The sequence below is a fragment of the Bubalus bubalis genome, chromosome 18, assembly GCF_019923935.1.
Source record: "Bubalus bubalis isolate 160015118507 breed Murrah chromosome 18, NDDB_SH_1, whole genome shotgun sequence".
NCBI classification, from domain to species: domain Eukaryota; kingdom Metazoa; phylum Chordata; class Mammalia; order Artiodactyla; family Bovidae; genus Bubalus; species Bubalus bubalis.
Genome location: NC_059174.1, coordinates 41,538,664 through 41,559,483, shown reverse-complemented (window position 1 = coordinate 41,559,483; position 20,820 = coordinate 41,538,664). Strand labels below are relative to the sequence as shown.

The window sequence follows — 20,820 nt, the reverse complement described above, 5'->3', positions numbered from 1 at the left end:
GGGCTTCTAACCCTTTGACCTGAAGGAAAGGCTGTTGGGACCATTTGAAGTGAACAGGGCTCCGAATCCCGCCGCAGAGGAGGAGCGGGGTTGCATTGCGCCCGAGGAGCAATCTTGGGAGTCAGGAGTTGTCTTCATGGCCCCTGTGAATTTGGGGGGCTCTTAACAGGTTGGCCCAGCTGATCGCAATGGGAGCCGCCAGTTTCCCCTACAGGCGGTTGCCACCGGACATTTTGGCATCTCCCCCCTGTCCCTCAGCCCCCTTCTTCTTTTATTTTTAGGGGTGTAAAAAATTATTCTCAAAAACACTGCACTTCCCAGAGGGGGCCACTTTTTGCGTGACTCACGCGGCTAAGTAGTTACCAGGTGCTTCTGCAGGGCAGAACCGTATTGTGGCTTTTCAAAGGAAAGGTCTCTGCAACTCTTCAGAGTGGGGTACAAAGATTTCTGCAATGTGCCTTCTACAGAATTCTAGGTCCTCTGCCGGGCGCGGGCTTTTCCGCCCTCTAGTCTAGCGTGGAAATGGTTCGGCTGCTGGATGCGGTGCGCGAAGCCGGCACCCTAGAGCGCGGACCGTCCTTCCCAAGGAAGGAGCCCCAGCTAGCGTCGCCTCAGCGGTCTCTGGCCTCCTCCTGGACCGCGCAGGCCTGGGAGCATGCCTGAAACCGGTTTCTGTATCCCTCCGAACTCGGGAATCGCGGAACCATGAGACGCACAGGTTTGACCCGCGTGTGTAGTCGACTCGGAGGGACCGAACTCACCAGGCACCGGACAGATATATTTTCAGTAGTAATAACACAAATATATCAGGGGAAGTGCCAGGGACAGCCGCCCCACAGATGTCCCAGGAGGAGGTTCTATGTACACTCTTCCTCTGAAGTTCTTGGGAGGACATGAAAGGACCCTGGCCCGGCCAGATTGATCCTATGATCAGGGACATATGTGAAGGTGTCTGTCTCCTGGATCTTGGGTTAGGGGACGATAGGCAAAAGCAAGAAGCAAAAGCAGGGGAGCAGGCCACCACCGTCCGGGGTCAGCACTCTTGGGGAATGGTCGGCAACTCCCTGCAAAGCACTGGCTTCTCCAACTTATGACCCCGTTCTCTCTCCCTCAGTAAATAACATGTGAATTACAGACATACTGCCACCCAGAAACTATTTCTCCCTAAATCGAGCTCATAGTTCTCACTGGAATCCGTGAGAACCCATGGATCCCTCCTCTTTTCTTCCCTTCTTGTCTCCTCACTGTCAGGCCATGGTACGAAGCAGCCAGGCGGGGCCTGGCAAACTTGTAGATTGAGACCTTCTGGCTAATACCTGCCTGGCGACCTCGACAGCCTTGGACTCGGCCAAGCTGAAGATTTAAGCCACGGAGTTGAGGTAGCTTCCAGGTCTATATCGTGCTTGCTGCGGATTTGGGAAACCTACCTCCCTTCTTTCCTATGCCACACCCAGTCCACAGAAAAGGGGCAGAGAACTTGGCAGAATGCAAGGACTAGGTTGACACTGTTCCCCTGCACCTGTCCCATCCCTAGAATGGCCTGCAAAACTAGTCATGTTTAGAGATCCCGATATTAAACCGGGTAGGTGTAGCTAAAAGATCCCCGTAGAGATCAGGGTTCCAAGCTGTGCCAAGCCGGGCCGGAACCTTGTTTTCGAGCCCCGGCAAAGTAGCGCGGTCGCAATATGCACCCCGCATAGCCCGTGTTGTGCGTGACGGGCTGTCGCGGAGATGTGCAGCTCATTGACACTGATGGATGCGCCAATGGTTGGACGGACAGATGTTGGGGCGGATCGCACTGCGCGCAGTGCCTGAGCGGGGGAGGGCGAGGCAGCGATCGGGCGGTGGCTGCGGGCTACGCTGAGACCGGAGCTCAGGCCACTGCCGACAGGGGGAGAGGGCGGAGGGAACTGAGATTTGGAAAGCTGCGCCGGGAAGGAGAGGAGGAGGGGGAGCACGAGCCAGGGCGAAAGTCTCAGCCTTCCGTGCACGGTGCTCAGTGCTGTGCACTCGCTACAACCCGTGGACCCAAGCGGGCGCTCGGCGTGTGGAAGGTGAGTCAGGGCGGCAGGAGGTGACCTCCCGCGGCGCCTACTCTCCTTCAGGCAAGTGGTGATCAGTGCCGCAACCAGAATCCTAGAATCCTGAGGCCGCGGGCGGCGTCTGCCAACTCACCGTTTTCTCCTTCGCAAGAAGCGTTTCACGCCCCACGGCCGCGTCTCCCGGGCCTGGAGGGGCAGTTGCTCTGGCCTCTGCGGCCGCAGGCACCAACTCCGCGCCACGCGCCCGCCCCAGAGTCTGCCGCACGAGGCCAGCCCGGGGCCCAGCCGCAGCTAGACTCCAACTCCCCGCAACCGCCCAGGGTCCGCATCCCGCAACTCCGTGCGCTCCTGCGCACGCCAAGGCGCAGGAGGCGGCTTTATAGCCCCGGAGGACGGCGGCAGCACATCTGCATTCAGGGAGGCGTCTGGACTGAGCCCAAGCCCGCAGGCTGGGGGCGAGCGGAGACTTTTGATCTTACCGTCAGGGTGAGATCGAGGTCTCCTGGTCTAAAAGAAAAGAAAGTATGCCTGTGAACTTTTAAAACAAACTTGCAAAAAACAATCACAAGGAAAAAATAAAGAGAAGAGGGGGCAGAAGAAGAGAGGAAAGAGACTAAAAAAGAAACATAAGGGGGGGGGGGGGGGTAGGGAAAGACGGAAGAAGGCCGGGGTTTGCAGCTCCTAGAGCGCTCAGGCAGTCAGTCCCAGGGCGCGGGGCTTCGGCCCTCGCCCGGACTCTCGCACGCGGCGCACAGGGTACTCCCTGGGCCCCAGCGGCGCGCCCAGAAGCAGCACCGCCTAAGGGGCCGTGGGTCTGGCGGCCGCCCCCGCACTCCCGCCACCGCCGCCCGGCAGCGCCCGGAGCCAGCCCCGCCGCTGCCGCCCCATTCCCGGCCCAAGAGCTGGCCCAGGGAGACGCAATCGAGCCCGCAGCGCATCGATGCGCCGCCGCCCGCGCCGCTCCGGCTCCGGCTCCCGCTCAGCCGCCGCTGCCCTGGGGTCGTCCCATTGAACTCCGGCCCACCCGAGCCCTCGCGGCCGCCAGTAAGTGAGTCCTCTTTGCCCCGCTGCCAACTCAGCCCTGCCAGCTCCTCCTCTCCACGATCCGCCGGGCTGGCCCTAGCCTCGGCGACCCCAATCACCCAATCAATAATCAATTCTTTTTGCCCAATGCTGCCGGAAGGCCAGGCGCTGGGCGCGGTAGCCCCTCTCGGGGCGCCCCGGGGCGGGGGATGGGCTTGAGAGTCCGAGCTCCTGCCCCCGCCCCCGTCCCGCCCTCGGATCTGCCAGAGCCCTTGGTTGGGGGCGCGGTCCGGCGCCTAGGGGGCGAGGGACGGGGTGGAGGTACCGTGATCTTCCCAGTCTGGAGAGGAAACTTAAGAGGCACCCCCTCCCTCGCCGACCCCCGGGACGGGCCCGGGAAAGTTTGCCCGGGAAAAAAAAAAAAAAAAAATTGGGGGAAGTGGCGGCGGCGGGTCCCGGGGGAGGAGCTCGGGAGGCGCGCGGGGTCTGAGAGCAGCCCCCACCGGCTCCAACCCGCGCCCGCCTCCTCCCCCGAGGGCGCCGGCGCCCGCCCGCGGGCCCTGGCATCCCCGGGGTTCGCGGGCCCAGGCCCGGGGTCTGAGCTGGGGGCTTTGGACGCGGCATGTGGAAAGGAGTACGGCCCGGGAGTGGCAGCGGGGGATAGCCAGGGGGCGAGGCCGGGTGGGGAAGAGGGGCAGGCGGGAGTAGCTAGTGCCCCGGGACAGGCTCGGCCGAGCCGGCGCCGCGCCCCTGCGTGCGCGCAAGGGGCGGAGGCGGAGGGGCGGCACCCCCTCCCAGGACTGGGCGGGGGTCCTAGACAGGCTCGGGGCCGGGAGTGGGGGCGCGGCGCCCCCGCGGGCGGGCGAGTGACACGATCATCTCCTTTTCCTTTAAGCTTGCCTGTTGCCGACGCCGCCGCTCCAGCCGCGCCGCGGGCAGAAGACTGGACCGCTGAGCCCCGGGCCGCGGCGGCAGCGGCGGCTGAGCGCCCCCACCGATGCCGTGACCCTCCTGCCCGGGGGCGGGGACCCGGGCTTCACCGGCCGGGGCCGCTCCGGTGCTCCTCCTCCCACCCCTCTGCCCGCCTTCTCCCCCCACTCCCCGCCCCCCGGCCCCGAACCCCGCGCACCTCGCCTGGGGACGGGGCGGGGGGGGGGGGGGGAGGGAGGGCAGGGCTGCCGCTCCTCCCCGCCCCTCCTCCTCCGGCCTCTGGAGCGATTTGTCAAACTTCCCATTCCGCCGGCAGCGCGGTCCTCCTCCTCCTCCTCCTCCTCCTTCACCACCTCCTCCTCCTCTGCCTCCTCCTCCCCCCGCGCTCCTCCCTCCCCGCGCCTCCCTCGCCCGCCCTCCTTCTTCCCTCCGCACGTTCGGGGATCGCGGCGGAGCGCGGAGCGGGGGGGACGCGGAGAGCCGGGGCGCAGCAGCATCCTGCGGGCGGCCGCTCTCCGGGGGGGAGGCTGAGAGCCGGCCCGCCTCGCCCCCCCGCGGGCCCGCCGCCCCTCCCTCCCTCCCTCTCAGCCCGGCAGCGGCGGCGGCGGCGGCGGCGGCGGCGGCAGTGGCAGTCGCCGGAGGAGCATCATGCCGAGGAGGAAGCAGCAGGCGCCCCGGCGCGCAGCAGGTACGAGCCGCTTCCCCTTCCTCCTCTTCTCCGCCTCCTCTTCCTCTCCTCGCCCCGCGTCTCCAGCCGGCTGCGACCCCGCTCCTTTCCCCGCTCCTCGCCCCTCTCGCTCTGGCCACGCAGAGTAACTCCGGGGCGCCGGGCTTTCTCACAGCTCTCCTGTCTGGTGCGTGCGCCCGCCTCGCGGACCGGCGCCCCCCGGACGCCCCGCTGCGCTCTGCCGCCGCCCCCCTGCCCCCCTTCCCGCTCGCACCCACTTCGGGAACCGCGCTCGCCCGCGGCGAACTGAGCGGGGCTGAGTCCCTGCCTCCTCTGCTCCCCGCCTGGCCGCCGAGCGGGTGGGAAGGAGCCCTCTTCTGTCTCTTTCTGTGGGGGGCGGGCGGGGTCACCTGAGTTCCCCAGGACACCTTCTGTGTCCTCTCGCGGCCGGCCGGCGGGGGACTGCCCGGTGTCTGCCGAGCGAAAGAGAGCGAACGAGTGAGCGAGCGGGTCCCTTTGGCCACCTTACTGCTAATCCGATTGATTCTTCATTTATTGGGCCCAAACCGGGCACAGCGGTGGAAACCAGAGCGCACAGGGTCTGGGTATTGTCAGATGACTGTCAAGTCGATGTTAGATGCTGGCGTTCTCTTTACCCTGGTTTGTTTTCGCTCACCCCCACCTTCTCCTTCTACTGCTTCTCCCATCCTCATTTCCTCCTGGCACTTAGTTCTGGGACGTATCTGAGTACTTTCTTCGCCGCCCCCCACCCCGCTCCTTTTTTTCTCTCTCTCTCTCTTTTTTTTTTTCCAGAAGTGTCAACTCCTGTTAAGACTGAGCCGATTTTTTTTTTTTCTTTTCTGGAAAAGGCATCATTGAAAGCAAAACAAAACCCACACACATAACATTATTTTGCAATAATGTCAGTTGGGGGCATGTTGCTTGGAAGAAGGGTTTCTGGCCCTTTGCCACCCTTGATTTGATGACTGATTGATCGCCCGTCATGCTGCTGCCTTTGATCTATTCATTCCCAATAAACATCAATAAATCACTCGAAATGGTGAGGCCAAGCTCTGTGACGTCACTCGGGCCCTGTCAGTGCAACTTCTGGGATTTGGGGCGGACTGCTGAGAGGACCACATATGGACGGGATGGATTTTGATATGAGTAACACTCAGATGTGCAGAGGTTCAGATGCTGCCTGAAGGGGAGGGTTAAGTGGAGGTTCATTTCTTTTTTTCTTCTCTTCCTTTCTTTTCCGTTCTTCTTGTGGAAGAAGGGAGGACAGGGAGAAGGGTCAGGGCTTTGCCTGGCGCCCTTCTGGGATGAAGGCACTGTAACCAGGCCACCGGTGAGCCTGCAGCAGCAGCGGGGATGATGGTGGTGGTCGCTTCCATGGCTTCAGCGGGCATTGCCAGTGGAGTTCACACACTGGCTGCACTCTGAACGTGAGTCTTCTCACACAGGGTCACAGAGAGAGAACGCTGTCCTTTCTTCTCCCAGAAATGTACTGTCCTGTTAGTGTCCACAGGAAATTGTTGAAGAAAACAGACTTGGTTTGGGGCATATGTTGCGGATTTTGCTGTCTGTCCTCAGAGTTACCTAAATTTAGAAAGTTTGAAAATCACAGTCGTGGTTGTAGGGAGGGTGCCACCTCTCAAGTCACCTTCTGGCTGGTGCTTTTTTGCCCATCCCATCTTCTACTTTAAATTCCAAGCTCAAGCAATGAGCTTATCTACTCAAAATAAACTCTCAAAGTTTGGAGGACTCCTTTACAAAGTTGGACAGTAGGAGTGTCTTGGGCTGCTTCCAGTCTTTGAAATTTTTTTTTCCTTTCCTTTTTGGATGTACATTTGTAGGTATCTCTCTGCCTCAATCAAATGAACCATATGTGATCACATCTTTACATTTGGTTTAGAGCCCTCTCCGCCGTTGCTTCATCTTTCTCTTCCACCTTGCCAATCTGAGACTCTTATTTGATAACTTTCTGCTAAAAATATTAGAGGAGGAGGAGGAAGAATGCTGTTGGTTTTATTTTTTTTTAAAGCAACCTGTTCACTAACCTTTTTGCACCTTTAAAAAATGCCAGCCAGGAAATCTCAGATCAGTTAAGAAATGTTCATTATATAAAAACTTGACTGCAGGACTAATAGGAGCTGGAAGAATGGTTTTGCTCTATCAAAATGACCCGTCAAAACGACTTTGTTTCATATTTGATTTAATTGTCTCTCTCCTGACAGGCACATTCATCAATAGCTTAATGGTCAATCAGAAGTTGGCAGCGTGAGTGCTTTTTTTCTTTCCCATACCCTGGTTTTGGATTTACTTTATCAGAATGCCTCTGCCTAATGGACGTGTGGAGGAGGGGGTGGGGAATGTCTGAAGGGCTACTTATTTAAGAGAGGAGGAATAAAAAAAAAAAAAAAAAACCTTCCACATCCAGGCTGGTGATAAGTATATACAGGCCAGTATGTGTGCTGTGTGAGTTTGTTTGTTTGTTTGGATGGGCAAAAAACTTCCCATTTTTCTTTTTTTTTCCCTCCTTTTTCAGTTCTCACAGCTGCAAGTTATAAGGTTCATGCCTGCTTTTGTGGCATCCTGGGAGTGATGACAAATTGATTGCTTTGTACTGATAGAGAAAGAGAGTGGGAAAAAGAAAGATGTCTGCTGATTGGTAACTGGAAATCCAGTCCCAGCAACCTTGAGAAGACTCAAGAATTTTTTTTCCCCCTCCAAACTGAAAGGTCCGCTCAGCCATAAAAAAAGAAAAGTTGTTTTGCCAGCTTCATTAGTGTTCACCTAATTAGCTGTAAACCTGATGGATTCCTGACAGCTTTAATGATTGGAGATGACAAGCTCGACGCAGTGTCATCCCGCAGAATTAGGTTTGCAGCTAGTTTGATGTAATCAAGTTGATATTACACAGTCCTGGCTGCCTTTAGTTGTGCATTAACTCAATTTTCTGCTGCAGGTGACAAATGGGCTTTGGTACCTGGATAATCATGTCATAGGAATTAGGGCCCTTTTAATGGTCTGGGGTAGAATAACAACCACAAAGGGCTGAGAGCTGGGGAGAGTGTGCAGACGTAGCACACAGGTGCACAGTTTTTACATCTAGGCCAAATGTAGCGCTGCTCTCCAGAAGGCCAAGGCAGGCTCCAAGAATCCCTGAAAAGACGTATTTCTGCACTTCAGGATTTTCTCTTTTTGATAGAAATTATGCATGGCTGAGTGTCTTTTCTCAAAGGGAAGAGAGAAATTTCTTCACCTGCCAAGTAGAAACCTGGGCAGGAGTTTCCTTTCTCCAGGCATGTAATTTCAAAGGGCTATACATTTGTGCTGGACAAATGTCGTTACCCGTATAAGCTCAGAGAGCAGCGGGGTGACAGAGGCCAGTGTCCTTCAGGTAAAACGACCATTTTCTCTCTCTCCTACGCGTAGTGTTTGTTTTTCAGTAAGTATGTTTTTTGAAAATAGCAGAAAAGAAGTTCAAGCAGTACTTAATAGCAGATCTCGTTTTATTCTTTCCTATTCGTTCTCTGGAAGGAAGTGTAAAATCTTAATAAGCCCTTGCCTAAACTCCTCCTGCCCCTGGCCAAAAAAAAAAAGGAAGGAAAATCCAACAAACAACAACTTGTCATTGACCTTTTGAGTCTTATTTGGTGAAAGAGAAAAACCGTCCATGGAGTTCTTAGGCAGTTGTATTGCAAAGGTAAACCTTCAAGCATCTTGACTTTTGTCAAAGTGGTTTGGACCCCTTAGGACCTGCTGGAGTAACAAATCACCGCGGGTCCCCAAGGAATAGGTTGAGCTTGTGGTGGCAAGGCCTGGGGGTTTTACTTTGTGGGTAGACATGGACGAACTAGAAGATGGCACACGTGGCGAGGCCCACGTACTACCATCCTAACCTTCCTAAGTCTCGTCCACGTATCAGGCAGCCCCGGAGAGGAGCTTTTTCCTCTTGGAAGCACATGGATCATTCAGGAAGGCATTTCGGCCCCAGCTTTGGGAATTCATTTGCTCTCAAAACCTGCCACACATCTCTCCTTTGGATAGACATTCTACCCGGTAGCAAGGTGACAGAATGACTGTTTTTGGTCACTCTGTGATTCTCCCTCCCCCCTTTTCCTACAAAAAGAAAGGAACAATGTAAATTTTGAAAAAGAGAAACTGAGAAGCTGAAGGAGAGAAACAAAGAGGGCAGGAGCCAAGGCCATTCCCCTGGATGTCCACGTAAGGGAGAGAAGCTTCCAGAATTGGCTGCTGTGCCCCCATTATCTTGACAACTGTCAGTTAGAGCTTCAGTGCTCTCCAGGGCCACCCTTGATTGTGAGCGGTTGATGTTGTCATTTTGTTCTCGGTTTTGCCTTGAGCGCGCTCGTAAGCGGGAGCCAGGTAGTCAATAACTGATGTATCAGCAGTTATTCCCCAAATTGCCTCACAGGTCTGCATTTTCCCTCTTTTTTTTTTTTTTAAAAACTAAAGATTGTTTTGTAAAGTGATTAGAATGAAAGGTGACTGCTCAGGGCCAGGGGAAATGCCATGAAACCCAGGTGAGTTCCCAGAATGAAAACCCCTGTTTCCCCGCCCTCCACTTCTGGGATTCTGGAAGGGGAAGGATCAGCTTCTGGAGGGCAAAGTGGCATCTTTCCTTTTTCCTGGCATCTGGCAGAGCCAGGCTGGGGCTAGGGCTGCAGATGCAGGCAGGGAAGGAGCAGGGAGAGGATGGGAGTCCTGGTTCGGGTGGGTGCCCCACAGCCATCTTTAATAACAGGAGCAGGCCAGTTAGCCGAGCACAGTTTGTGAGGCTTTCCTGCTGGCCCATTTTTATTCCTGCCTATCACTGGACAAACTATAAAAATAGCTTTAGTCTTGTAGTAAAAAAAAAAAAAAGTAGGGTATGTGTCTACTTTCTGTGTATGTCTGCAGCCAGCCCAGGTTGGGAGGCCTTTCAGAGAAGCTGTTTTGTAACACCCCTGTAGCCTCACCCCGTAACCTGTAGGGAAACAGGACAGAACATAGCGGTGGTATCACGCTGGACCTTCTCAGGTGTTCAGTGTGTGTTCTAGTTATGTTCCAAATTGCGGTTTCTCTGTCTAAAGTTAAAAAATGAAAGGTGAATACAATATATTGTATTTGGTAACAATGATATGGACTGGTACATCGAGACAGATAATGTGCACTTGTAATTAGACTCAATAGACAGGCAGTCATTTTTAAATTCTTTTGACACATGCATAAAATAGTCATATAATAAGATAAGATGACAATTTTATGTTAGGTTGATAAAGTGTCCTGATACATGCATTTAAATGTCTGTAAGCCTTAAAAAAAAAAATTCAGACAGATTAATTCTAGTTTCCGGTATTTGCAGTTAGTCATTAAATTAATTTTCAAATCCTACTAAACAATGGCTATGAATATGTTTTTTTTTTTTCTCTTTCTTTCTTGAGTCTTATACCTGATTGTAAGGAATGGATACATAGGTTTGGTAGCTTTCTCTAATTTTTCAACATTTGTAAACATTTATGTTAGACATGGGTGTAAAAATTCAGGTTACTGTTTGTGACTAGAAAGATGCTATGCAGTTTTAGAAGCTGAGAAAAAACACCAGTAATAGAACATAATCTTCTTATGACCACTTGCCTGAACAACTGTCATACTCCACATTTAGGAATCTTTATTAGAAAGATTACATAGTGTCCTTGACCAAATATTGAATATTTTATAAGCCCCATTTAAAAAAGAAGACATTTTGAGCACATACACTTGATTTGATCAGCACTTAGATTCTTGGGCTTAATTACTTTCAATTTTGTAAATTATTTTAGTATTTCAACAAGAGTGGCCTGAGAGACATATGGCGGGGCGGGGGGGGCGGGGGGGGAGCATTTCTCTAAAGGTCATGTTACCTGGACTTTTTGACCCTCTCCTTACCTTATTTTCTCAAGTGTGCTAAGGTGTGGCTCTTGAAGAATAATTTAAATTTGTTTGGGCTTAATGATAAATTATTAATTCATACTGTCAGGACACATGTTATTAATTATGACTGTGTTTTCTTCATCCAGAACAGCTGTTGGGGAAACAGTGTAAGTTCAGATTGTCTTCGAGGGGTGGGAGCCAAAGCAAGGAACTTACCAACTCCTTGTCATCATCTTCCTGATTCCCTTGCTTTGGGAATAAAGGATTGCAGGGGGTGGAGTGAATGGGAGAGAGAAACTACTAATTCTGGGCCAAGATGGGTGCCAGCAAATGCTCATTCATGTACCTTTTTAGAGAGCAAGCCTAACTGCCAATGCTCGGAGTCCAGGTGGGCTTCTCGGTGGTACCTGCTGCCTTCCCCAGTCTGGTTTCCATTCCACCAGTGTCTCTTGTTTTCGTCTTTCTCTTGGGTAGACCAGAAGGTCAGGTTTGCAAGTTCATAGTAGCAGAAAGCAAACTACTCTGAAAGCTTGTCTGTTCCCCAAACTGGAACCCATCCCTTGGAGAGTAAAGGGCTGTTTGGTAATATACATGAAATGACTCCAATTCATTTACTTTTGATTTTCTATCCCCATCATTAAATCTAGTCCTATGTATTCAGTTTCCTCTGAGTTCTTTGAGAAATGCATGTTGCATAAAATAGGCAATTTTTAATGAACAATTTAATGTAAATGGGTTTTGAATTTAAATTAATATTAATGAAGCCTTGAGTGAATTTATTTTGCATACGTAAAGACTTGTAAGTCTTTCACCCATGTGCTTTCTCCTTTATGTAGTAACATTGGTTGGGTGGATTAACCAGCACCTTTTAAAGATTTATACTTAAAAAATGAAATTGATTTTACATGTCCAATAGTACCAACATATTAATAGCAAAAGCGTTACTTAATTTAAAGAAAATATACCTCAGTTTCCAATTAAAACTCTCCCTCTCCATCGTCCTGAAAGCTGCTGTTGGTTTGGCATTGCTGCCGGGGAAAATACACACCAACAATAGTTAGTTACTACAATCAAGATGTTTTCTTTCTTTGCCTTATCTCTAATGCATTATGTATCCCAGGATGATGGGAAGTTCTGTAATTAATTCTGTTAGATGTAATTGCTATAATCACTTTGATGTTACACATAATAAAGGTAATATGGTAAGCACATAAAAAATATAAACACCTTATTGTAACACGCCTGCTAAAATTCCTTCTCGTCAAGTCTGGTTTATAGACAAGTGTTCTCAACTCTTCTTGGTCATAGGTGACAATTTATCTGAGATGTGTTCATTGATATTCCAAAGGAAAGTCAGTGATTGGAGAGGATGGGCCTTGGCTTGAAGGGGTCTCCAGGCTGATTGCCTAGGAATCTTAATTCCCCTTTCCTTAAAGATGTGGCTAATGAAGAAAAGGTGACCATTAACTTCTGGAGAGGTGAGAGGTAAACAGTTAGGAGGGCCTATGGAATGAAGTAAGAGATGTAGGAATGGAAGAAGAGCTCAGAGAAGAGTGATGGTAGAGATTTCAGATCAGAGGAGATGTTGTGCTATAGCTTTTCTTATCCTCATGGTGTGGGATTATGGGAAGTGCCGTGCATGTGTGTGTGTGAGTGTGTGTGTGTGTGTGTGAGAGAGAGAGAGAGAGAGAGAGAGAGAATATAGGAGCATGTGCTTATGAGTAACAAGAAAAAGCCACCTTTCTGTAACAGTGCAATAAGGGAAATTAGCACAGAATACATGCTTTATTATTATTACTACTGCTACTGTTATACACCTTTCATGGGGCATCTGAGGACTGTGCCTGACTGTTGCACATCCCACCACAGAGTTGGCCAGCGTTGCCTGTTGGACTGAAACATGTGATCTTTTGACATTTCCACTCCCCACCACACACACATACACACACATATCTGTGCACCTACCCTGGATCAAGCCACCATAGGACATAAGTTTGCCTGAGACCCTGAGCACACAATTCTTGTGGAATGTTTCCAAACACGAGCGAATTGTTCTTTCAGGAGGTGGAGGATGTGGTGGGAGAGGAACCCTGTTATTTAATTTTCCCCCTATGGATAACCTGGAGTCACCCTAGCAGGGACATTTGACCCCATCATCAGCTGCGCTCTGTCTTGCGTGCTACAAAGGTCAGGAGGTGTCCTGCTCCGATGTTGGCCTGACGGCTTGAATGTGAATTCTCTGCGTTTATATTTTGTTTTTCGGTGTGTTGTAAGAGACCGAGTCTGTAAATCAGCATACACAGAAATAAAATAAGCCAGAGTGGATGTGTGAGAAGCGGATCCTCTTCTTCTCTGGAGGAAGAGAAAGGTGTTTGCGGACGGCGCTGAGATTCATTAACTGCAGTGGCTCCCTAGCCTGTGCCCGAGGCCTGGGGAGCGGGTCTGGCCCTTGCTTTCTCGGGCTGGCTGGCTGCAGACCAGGCAGGGAAGTGGGGGTGCTGCAGAAGGCCGCCGGGCAGGGCCTGTCTCCTGGGCATCGGGCCTAGCATCCCAGCCTGCCAAGGTGAGCAGGGGCCGAGGACCGGGTCTGGGGTCCCAGCGTGGACCTGGGCTGCAGTGGGCCAGCCATCAGCTCTCCTGCGGTGACTCCCGGCTGGTTTTGATGGCGAGGATGATAAAAGGTCTGAGAACTCCATAGGCCCCTGTAATCAGGGCCAGCGCTGACATCCTTCTCAAGTTTGACAGCTTCTTCCTTTTCTCTCCTCACCGCCAAGCCTTTCTCAACCGAATTTCCCCGCCCTCCCCTCCCTCCCTGCCCGCCGCCCACCCCTTCCCTCCCTCTCCTCCTTTCTGTGTGTGTCTCTCTTGTTTCATGTTCTTGATCAGCCTCAGATGCCGGGAATTATTTTTTTTCGGGCGGGAGGGGGAGTGTTGCTTTAGGTTTGTGGGTTGGGCAGGTGTGAGAGGAAGTCTGTGTGTTTTTTTTTTTTTTTTTTTGTACTGTAGGCCTGTTGCTAATTAATGTTCCTCCATAAGATTCTGTCGGAGTTGAGTAATGTTTTTGATCTTTATGCCTGATAACTGCATACTTAATGAGATTTCAAAGCTGTGAGTGCAGCTCCCTACAATTATTGACAGATGCCTTTTCTTTGCCATTGGGTTCAGCTTCATAAATCCTCTTGCCGTAATGAGGTTCAGCAGTGCCACCCTGGCAGTGAGCTAATGAAAGGGGGGAGGGCGAAGCGGCTCTGGGCTGTCTGACACATTTTTTTCCTTTAAAATTTACTATGCAGATGTCAAGCTGCGGACGATTACTTCAAACATGCTAATTTTTATCTTGCTTTTGTGTCAGCCCTTTGCCATGAAAAAATAAATAAATAAAAGGACTAACCTTACTCCGCTTCATTTCTTTTCCCTTTTTTTTTCCCCAAAGTCACATTTTTTAATAACCCGTGGTGTGTGACTGCTGGGGACTTTGACACGCGCGTGGCCTTTTGCAGGTATCCAGTGGCAGAACCGTTTTTTTTTTTTTTTTTTTCCTTCCCTTGCCATCGGAAGGGCAGGGGGAGGATAAAGTGTGATTTCCCCAGGCCTCCCATCAGCCTGCCCTAAGTATGCACTTGAAACGTCGGAGAATTCATTTCAGAGTTCTGAAACTAGATCCCGGTGAAGAGCTGCGCCATGCCAAAGAGTCGATTTCCTTTTCAGCGGAGTCATACATCACTGACCCACCCTTCCCTCCTGACAGAATGACATATGTCATTTATCATATGGGCCCCAGCCAGACAACGGGGAGGGGTGGGAAGCCTGGTCCGTGTGATGCAGCCTCCTCGTCCTCCCACTGTACACAGTACCGCTGGCTTGCAGAGAGAGCACTGCTGATTTGGCGGAGGGAGAGGGAGGAGGGAGGAGATGCAGGGGTGAGGGGAGGAGAACCTGCTTGTATGGATGGCTGGGTGTGTGGCGTGGCGGGCACGAGATTGGCAGAGGCACCGCTGAGGTTATGTTCTTTAATATTATCTGCTAAACCACACTGCTCAGCCTCTGAGGCTCTTCTGACTCCCCCCACACCCCGCATTCCTTTTCTCTTTTTTCCCCCCCTTTTAGTAGTCAAGGGGAAAAAAAAAAAAAAGAGCAAGCAGAGCTGACAGGTATCATTCAGCCGCCCTGGCTTGTGAGGGGTGGTATAAATGAATCTCAGGGCTCCTGGCTTCACATGATTCAAACATGCGTTATTGAAGATGGATGTTCCTTAAAAAAAGATTGATGGTGGATGCCGGGCTTAGGGTGCCATTTATCATTTTGAATATTATTTAGACTTGCCGTGTAAACCTGTAACTTGAGAGTTGGACGAGCCGGGGCTGGGTAGGGGCCTGTGTGTGTGTGTGTGTGTTTCCATCGATTGGCCTTGGGTTATCATTGCTGCTGACCAGATGCAGTCCCTCCCATTTACAGTATAGAAGACACCCCCCTCCCGTAAAGGAGGGACGGTTTAATTTTGAATAATTTCCAAGGACACTGGGGAAAATGAAGTATCTGTGATTTACACTAACAGGCAACTTCTTTCTCTCTCCTTCTCTCCCTCTCTCTTCCCCGACAGAGGCAGTCACGTACGAAACATTAAAATATAAACAGAGCCGTAGTTGCCGAAGCCAGGACCCTTGTCTGATTTTTTTTAAACTCGGTGACATGCTTGAAAAAAATAAAAATCTGTATCCACAAAGCTTAGCACAATATAACTATTCAAAAAAAAAAAAATGACCGGTTGGCTTGGTTAGCTGTGTGAGAATGAAGAAACATAGACGTCCACGTCCCAGGAATATTTCAGATAAAAAATGATCTAACCCTACCCCTGCTCCCAGCAGCCTCCCCCCTTTTGTGTCTGCACTGGGTCACCCTCCGTAGGCCCCCTGCAGACCCCGCCTCCCACCCTCGCAGGACTGATGTGGACAGCTGTTTCCAGGCCCAGACAGTTAATCCCTCCTGGTTCTTTTGCACCCTGAGCTCTGCTCCAGGACACCCCCACCTACTGGAAGGACTTAGGGACGCAGGCTGGCTCTCCCGGGCCCCCAGCTGCTGGGAAGCATCAATAACCATTCCCCGTCCAGCTTTAGAGGCCTGCTGCCGGCTTCCCGGTGGAAAAAGGGAAACAGAAACTGCTGGCCTTCCTGCTCGACTCCTCCAGTAGGAGAGCCCCGATAGAGCAAATTTAATTGTCAGGCATTCTATTAAATATGTGACTTTATTTGGGTCTGCTAATTAAATTTAGGGCTTCTTGTATGACTTATCGTGTGGACATTAATTTTAAAAAATGATGGGACAGAAAGTTAGACCGGGGTCGTTTTTTATCTAAAGAAATGAGAATCGAGAATTCGTGGAAGGGCTGAATGTTCATATCTTGCTGCTGCTTGGACAAACTTTTCCCTGAGGTGTTAAAAAGCCTGCATTTCCCGTGAATAGGAAAGAAATGAGAATGTGGTGTATTCACTCACCAACTCCAGGCAACTTTGTGTGTGTGTGTGTGTCTGTTTATTTTGAAATAACTTTATTAGCAGCCTGACACTATGCACAGGCTGACTTAGGAGTCACTTTTGGTGTTGTCCAGCTGCTGCCAAAAATTGGGTGGAATCAGATATATAGCCTTTGTTGGTGTCTGGAATCACATCTGACTATAGAAAGATGATATTGTTTCTTGCCGAGACTTCAAGGAAGAAAGCAAAACTTTGATCCTCTGCCCTTGCACTTGGGCAGTGTTGGAGGTAATTGGAGTACAAGTGCCAGTTTGCAGGAACAATTGTAAACACCTTTGATACAAATGGCATCATCTCATTTTTACTGATTAGAAAAACTTTGCTATTAAGAGGTGCAAAGTCCATTTCAGGTGTAATTGGTAAGGAACTGAGTGCACTCACGGGAAGAAACCTTGTTTTGTTTTTTGTTCGCTTTTCTTCTTATCCCCTTTTCTCAGTTTTATGGCTGGAGACATGATTTATTGCAGCCATCCATCTTGGGGGCTCATCCATCACACCCGGGTTGCTAGGAGATTGTGGCAGCAGCTGTTTGCTCTGAATCAGACAGAAAAGTTGTCAATCATCAAAGGCAGGTGAATAGCATTAGAAACACGCTATTGTCAGACGGAATAATTAATCAAAGAGAGAAAAGATAATTAAAAAGATATGACCCTTGCAAGTACTTGCTCTGGGTTGCCTGGAAAAAAAAAAAAGGAAAGAAAGAAAGAAAGAAAAACTGCCTGGTCTTTTCTAGACACTTAAGCAGCTGAGGGCTGATAAAATATGCACTCTGCAGTGCATAGTTTTTAATTAATTGAAAAAGGTTCAACATTCAAAGACGATGCTGGAGAAAAGTCCGATTATGAGCAGAAGTAATATTTATTGTTTGCATGAAGGGCTTGACACACAGTTCTAACTTTCTGTCACAAATCTCTGGCTTCTTTGGCTGGAGGAGTCGTGGGCTGGGGTCTTCAGGTAGCCTTCCAGTATCCTTTCTTTAAGCTCCCCTAGTCATCACGCTGGGCCATTCAGGAGAGCTTCAGACCTGAGAACTGGAGTGGAGGGCAAACTGGACCACAAGCCACTCCGCAGTTTCGGTGGGTCTAGAACAAATGAATTCCTTAGATCACAAGTTTGTTTTTTTTTTTTAAGTGAAGATGGGAGACTTGCAAAGCATGCCATGAAGTCCACCTTCAGGGTCCACGGAGAAAGAGCACTGTGTCAGTTCACTCACCTGGGAACGTGCTCCAGGTCCCGAAGGGAAACTTGTAATCCATCTTGTGCGGCCCTGGGAAGCGCACCAGTGACTCGCATCCTGAGTGATCACCTGGCATCACATTCTGAAAAGATCCCCACTCACAATCCAGAAATAATTTTGGGTGCCCATTTCAGTCGCAAAAATATTCATAGATTAGGAAGTTCATCCTTGCCTTTTCTGAAGCTAAAATATTCTGGAAAAATTGGAAAACGTATTAAAGACTCGATAGAAAGTGGCATATCTGGAGTTGCTTTTCAGTTAAATATGCTGCACGCCCTGAAACAGATCTACTCTTTTATTTTTGGATACTATGCTTGATTTTCACACCATTCTCCTCCCAAAGAATAGCAGGACTTCTAAAATTAGCAGGTGGAAAAAAGGCTTTGAATATTAGAATTCCTGAGAAGGAAGAAAACCACTTTTTTTTTTTTTAAGTTGGGACACCGTTTTCAGGGCACAGCACATCAGGAACTCCAGCCCTCAGTGCCCCATGCCCGGCAGCACTGGGGATGCATCGCTGAGCATCCCGTGGCAGTCCCCAGGGGCTACCTCTTGCTATGTGAGGTCCACCTTCTCCCTTAGTACAGTGGGAGCCCACTAGGGGTGACACAGCCACCACTCTGGCTTTTTGGTAAGAGAGAGACAGAGAGAGGGAAATAACTCAGATTAGAAAAATCACCTGCCTGACTGTCTGGAGCCCCTCGCAGATGCCTCACCTGGGCAGGTGGCTGGAGGAGGGTCTTGTTCAGAACTTGACCTCCCAGAGATGGATGACTTTGAGTTCAAGTTGCTGCTTGGGTCCTTGAGATGGTGTTCCTTTGATGGCCTTCTGAGCCCTCGAGTCAGGCTGGGACTTTCCTGACCACCTAGTGGTTGTCCCTTGAAGTCCAACATTTTCTTGGGCAGTGCCTGCCCTTGACCTGCAGGGGGCTGTGCTGCTGGAGGCCTGGCGATGCCAGCAGATGCCTGGCTGGGACTCGGGAGCTTGGTTAGGTACCTTACAGAGTTCAAGGAGTCACCAGGAGACCTGCCTGTCCTCCGTAAGCTCTGGCTATTTGGAGATGGGCATTGAGTAGTCCCTCTCATCCCTTGCAGAGAAATTCTTGTAGTTGTCATCTCCCCTTTCCAAATAACTGCTGAGAAAGCACATTGCCTAATGTCAGCCAGAGCAATTCCAAAATGTGGCGGCTTGTCAGGGAAGGGCAAAGGAAGACAGTTCGTGCGAGTCATTTATGGTAGATTTATGAATTCACAGATAAAAAATACCAACCTTTAGGGCGGGTGAAGTCAGATTGAAATTTGCTTCCCCTTAAAAAAGGAAAACAAAACCTAGGGGGAGAATGGAAAGTCTTCAAGTTTGGAGAAGTTGGTGCACACCAGTTTTTTTCTGGAGCTGCAGCTGAGATCTAATGTCCTCTCTGGGAACCGCTCCCCCCTTCCCCCGGCATCTGTTTAAACGATGCACAAAATAAAAGAGAGACAGAGAGAAGGGGCCCAAGGAAGGGTGTGTTGCTTACTCTTTAGAGGTTTTCATTTTGTGAGTGTCTATTTTGACCAGAATTTCAACGTCTCTGTCCCTGGATTATGGTTTCTGTGATGGGGGGAGGAACGCGCGCTGTCTCTGGTGTCGCAAGTGTGCGCCAGGACTGAGCACCGTGTTCGAAGTCTTTGTGATGGTGAGAAAACCCAGGACTGTACTGACCCCCACGCCAAGTTGATATTTGAGTGTTTCATCTAAGTGATACGCATTTTCCTCCGACTTTGGTGAGACAGGGTTACCTGGAAGTCATTTTGGATTTTCCCGGCTCAGCTTGCCATAGTCTTAAGGCAGGCTCGGTCCTCACCCTGTGGAAACCTTAGAATGCCACCCATGGAAAGAAAGCCCAAATTACCCAGTGGGACTCCCTGCAGGTAAAGACATTTTGAAACACTTAAAAGACCTCGGAACTGCCTAAGATGCAGTCGTTACTTCTCATCCGCCCAAGGAAGAGCTTTTGAAAGGGGGTGAGGATTCCTATTTGGGAGAGAATATGGGGTTCCCAGGGGTTTTCCTATGGTGAAATGTTCCCTTTTCTTGACATTCCGTTTCCTGCCTTTGTTTCTGCTCTGGGCCTGGAGTGAAATGTCTCTTTCATATATATATTAGTGAAGACCATGCCGGGGTAATCTATGAGACTGCGGTGGTGGTATTTTCTCTTGCTTTTCTGTATAAAATAGTAAGGTAGCACGAACACTCAGCTACGTGCCTGAGGTTCCTACTGGGATGGTTAGGTGAATAAGTAATAGAACAAACACGGAGTCAGCTGGGCAAAGGAAAATAAATAAAATAACAGCGTGTTCTTGGTTCTGAGAGCCCTGCCACACGAGCTTGTTCAGATCAGGTCCTGGAGCTTCAGACTCTCTGATGAAATGGGGGGCGCGGGGGGAGAAGGGTATTATTTGGAAACACATGTACTCATTCCTTGTGAAAGAAGTGAAGTATTTAACATTTCTCCAAGGAAAACATCTTTCATTACTTGACGTGTTCTGTGGTAATGATTTTTCAGTTCAACAAACAAGTACTTATTAGCGTTCGCACGGGAACCTAGCTGAGGTGGATGGCGGGGCCATTTTTAACGGGAACTCAGCAGCCAGGGTTAAAGGGAGCCTGGCCGGTCACAGGTAGCCCTGGTGCCGGGACCCAGGTCTGCTCCAGACTTCTCAGAGCCCGTGCCTCTGGCCTGTGGGCTCAAGCTGGCAAGAATCAACAAAGTTGTTTTTTGCAAACAGGACATTTGATTTGATGGTATGAACTTGATGATTCCACATGGGTTGGCCTGGAGAGATGGCACGCGCACATGCCAGGAGTTTGGCTGAGGAGTTGATGGTTAAATGGATTATTGTGGTTAAAGATGATATAGAGGGAGGGGAAGCGGTGAGGTGTGTGGGTGCAGGGCAAGGGGGGTGACTTCCCCTCCTGACCCCACCCTATGCACCTCTCCTTGCTTGAGCAGCTGTGGACTCTGCTGCCCACGGTTAAATCCTCCTGATTCCAGGTGGCCCTGGGGGCAGCTGTTAGGGCTCTCAGCTCTCTCTCTGTGGGCGTGGAGCCTTATCTTGAAGGCTTATCTGTCCCCAGTTCCTAGGGACCCTTGAGCATGACCTTCACCCCTGGTTTATTTTGCCCATCTTTTCTCCTACTAGATAAGAGTGTCATCCAGTCCAGTTGCAATCCTGGCCCACGATGGTGTTTTCTCTGCTTTACCTGCCAACCATATTTTGGTGTCCATGAAATTAGACATAGTGTGAGCTGCGGCACTTTTTCATAATCCCAGTAAACATTTTCCTTGAAACTGGAGCCCCCCACCAAACTGAGAATGAGTATTGATGGATGATGGCTTTGTGCAGATTTCATTTTTGGTTCAGTTCCCAAATCCAGCTGATAATCTCAGTGTGTCAGCCCCAAATCACATCTGATAACGGGTCATC

At 50.3% G+C, this 20,820-nt stretch overlaps 2 protein-coding genes across 2 annotated transcripts in view; both read left to right on the top strand.

Moving 5' to 3' along the window:
- Window positions 1-1,731: 1,731 nt before the first annotated feature.
- LOC123465075 (translation initiation factor IF-2-like) lies at window positions 1,732-4,526 on the top strand. The gene is made up of 3 exons (XM_045163207.1): window positions 1,732-1,767; window positions 1,892-2,054; window positions 3,961-4,526. Exons 1-3 carry the CDS (start codon window positions 1,732-1,734, stop codon window positions 4,524-4,526), a joined length of 765 nt encoding a protein of 254 aa, XP_045019142.1.
- The window catches only part of TSHZ3 (teashirt zinc finger homeobox 3), a 69,841-nt gene continuing 53,432 nt past the window's right edge, over window positions 4,412-20,820 (top strand). Inside the window, exon 1 of the mRNA XM_006056387.4 lies at window positions 4,412-4,683. Within this exon, the coding sequence (XP_006056449.4) occupies window positions 4,644-4,683 (40 nt within the window). The 5' untranslated portion in view covers window positions 4,412-4,643. The remainder of the gene's footprint in view (window positions 4,684-20,820) is intronic.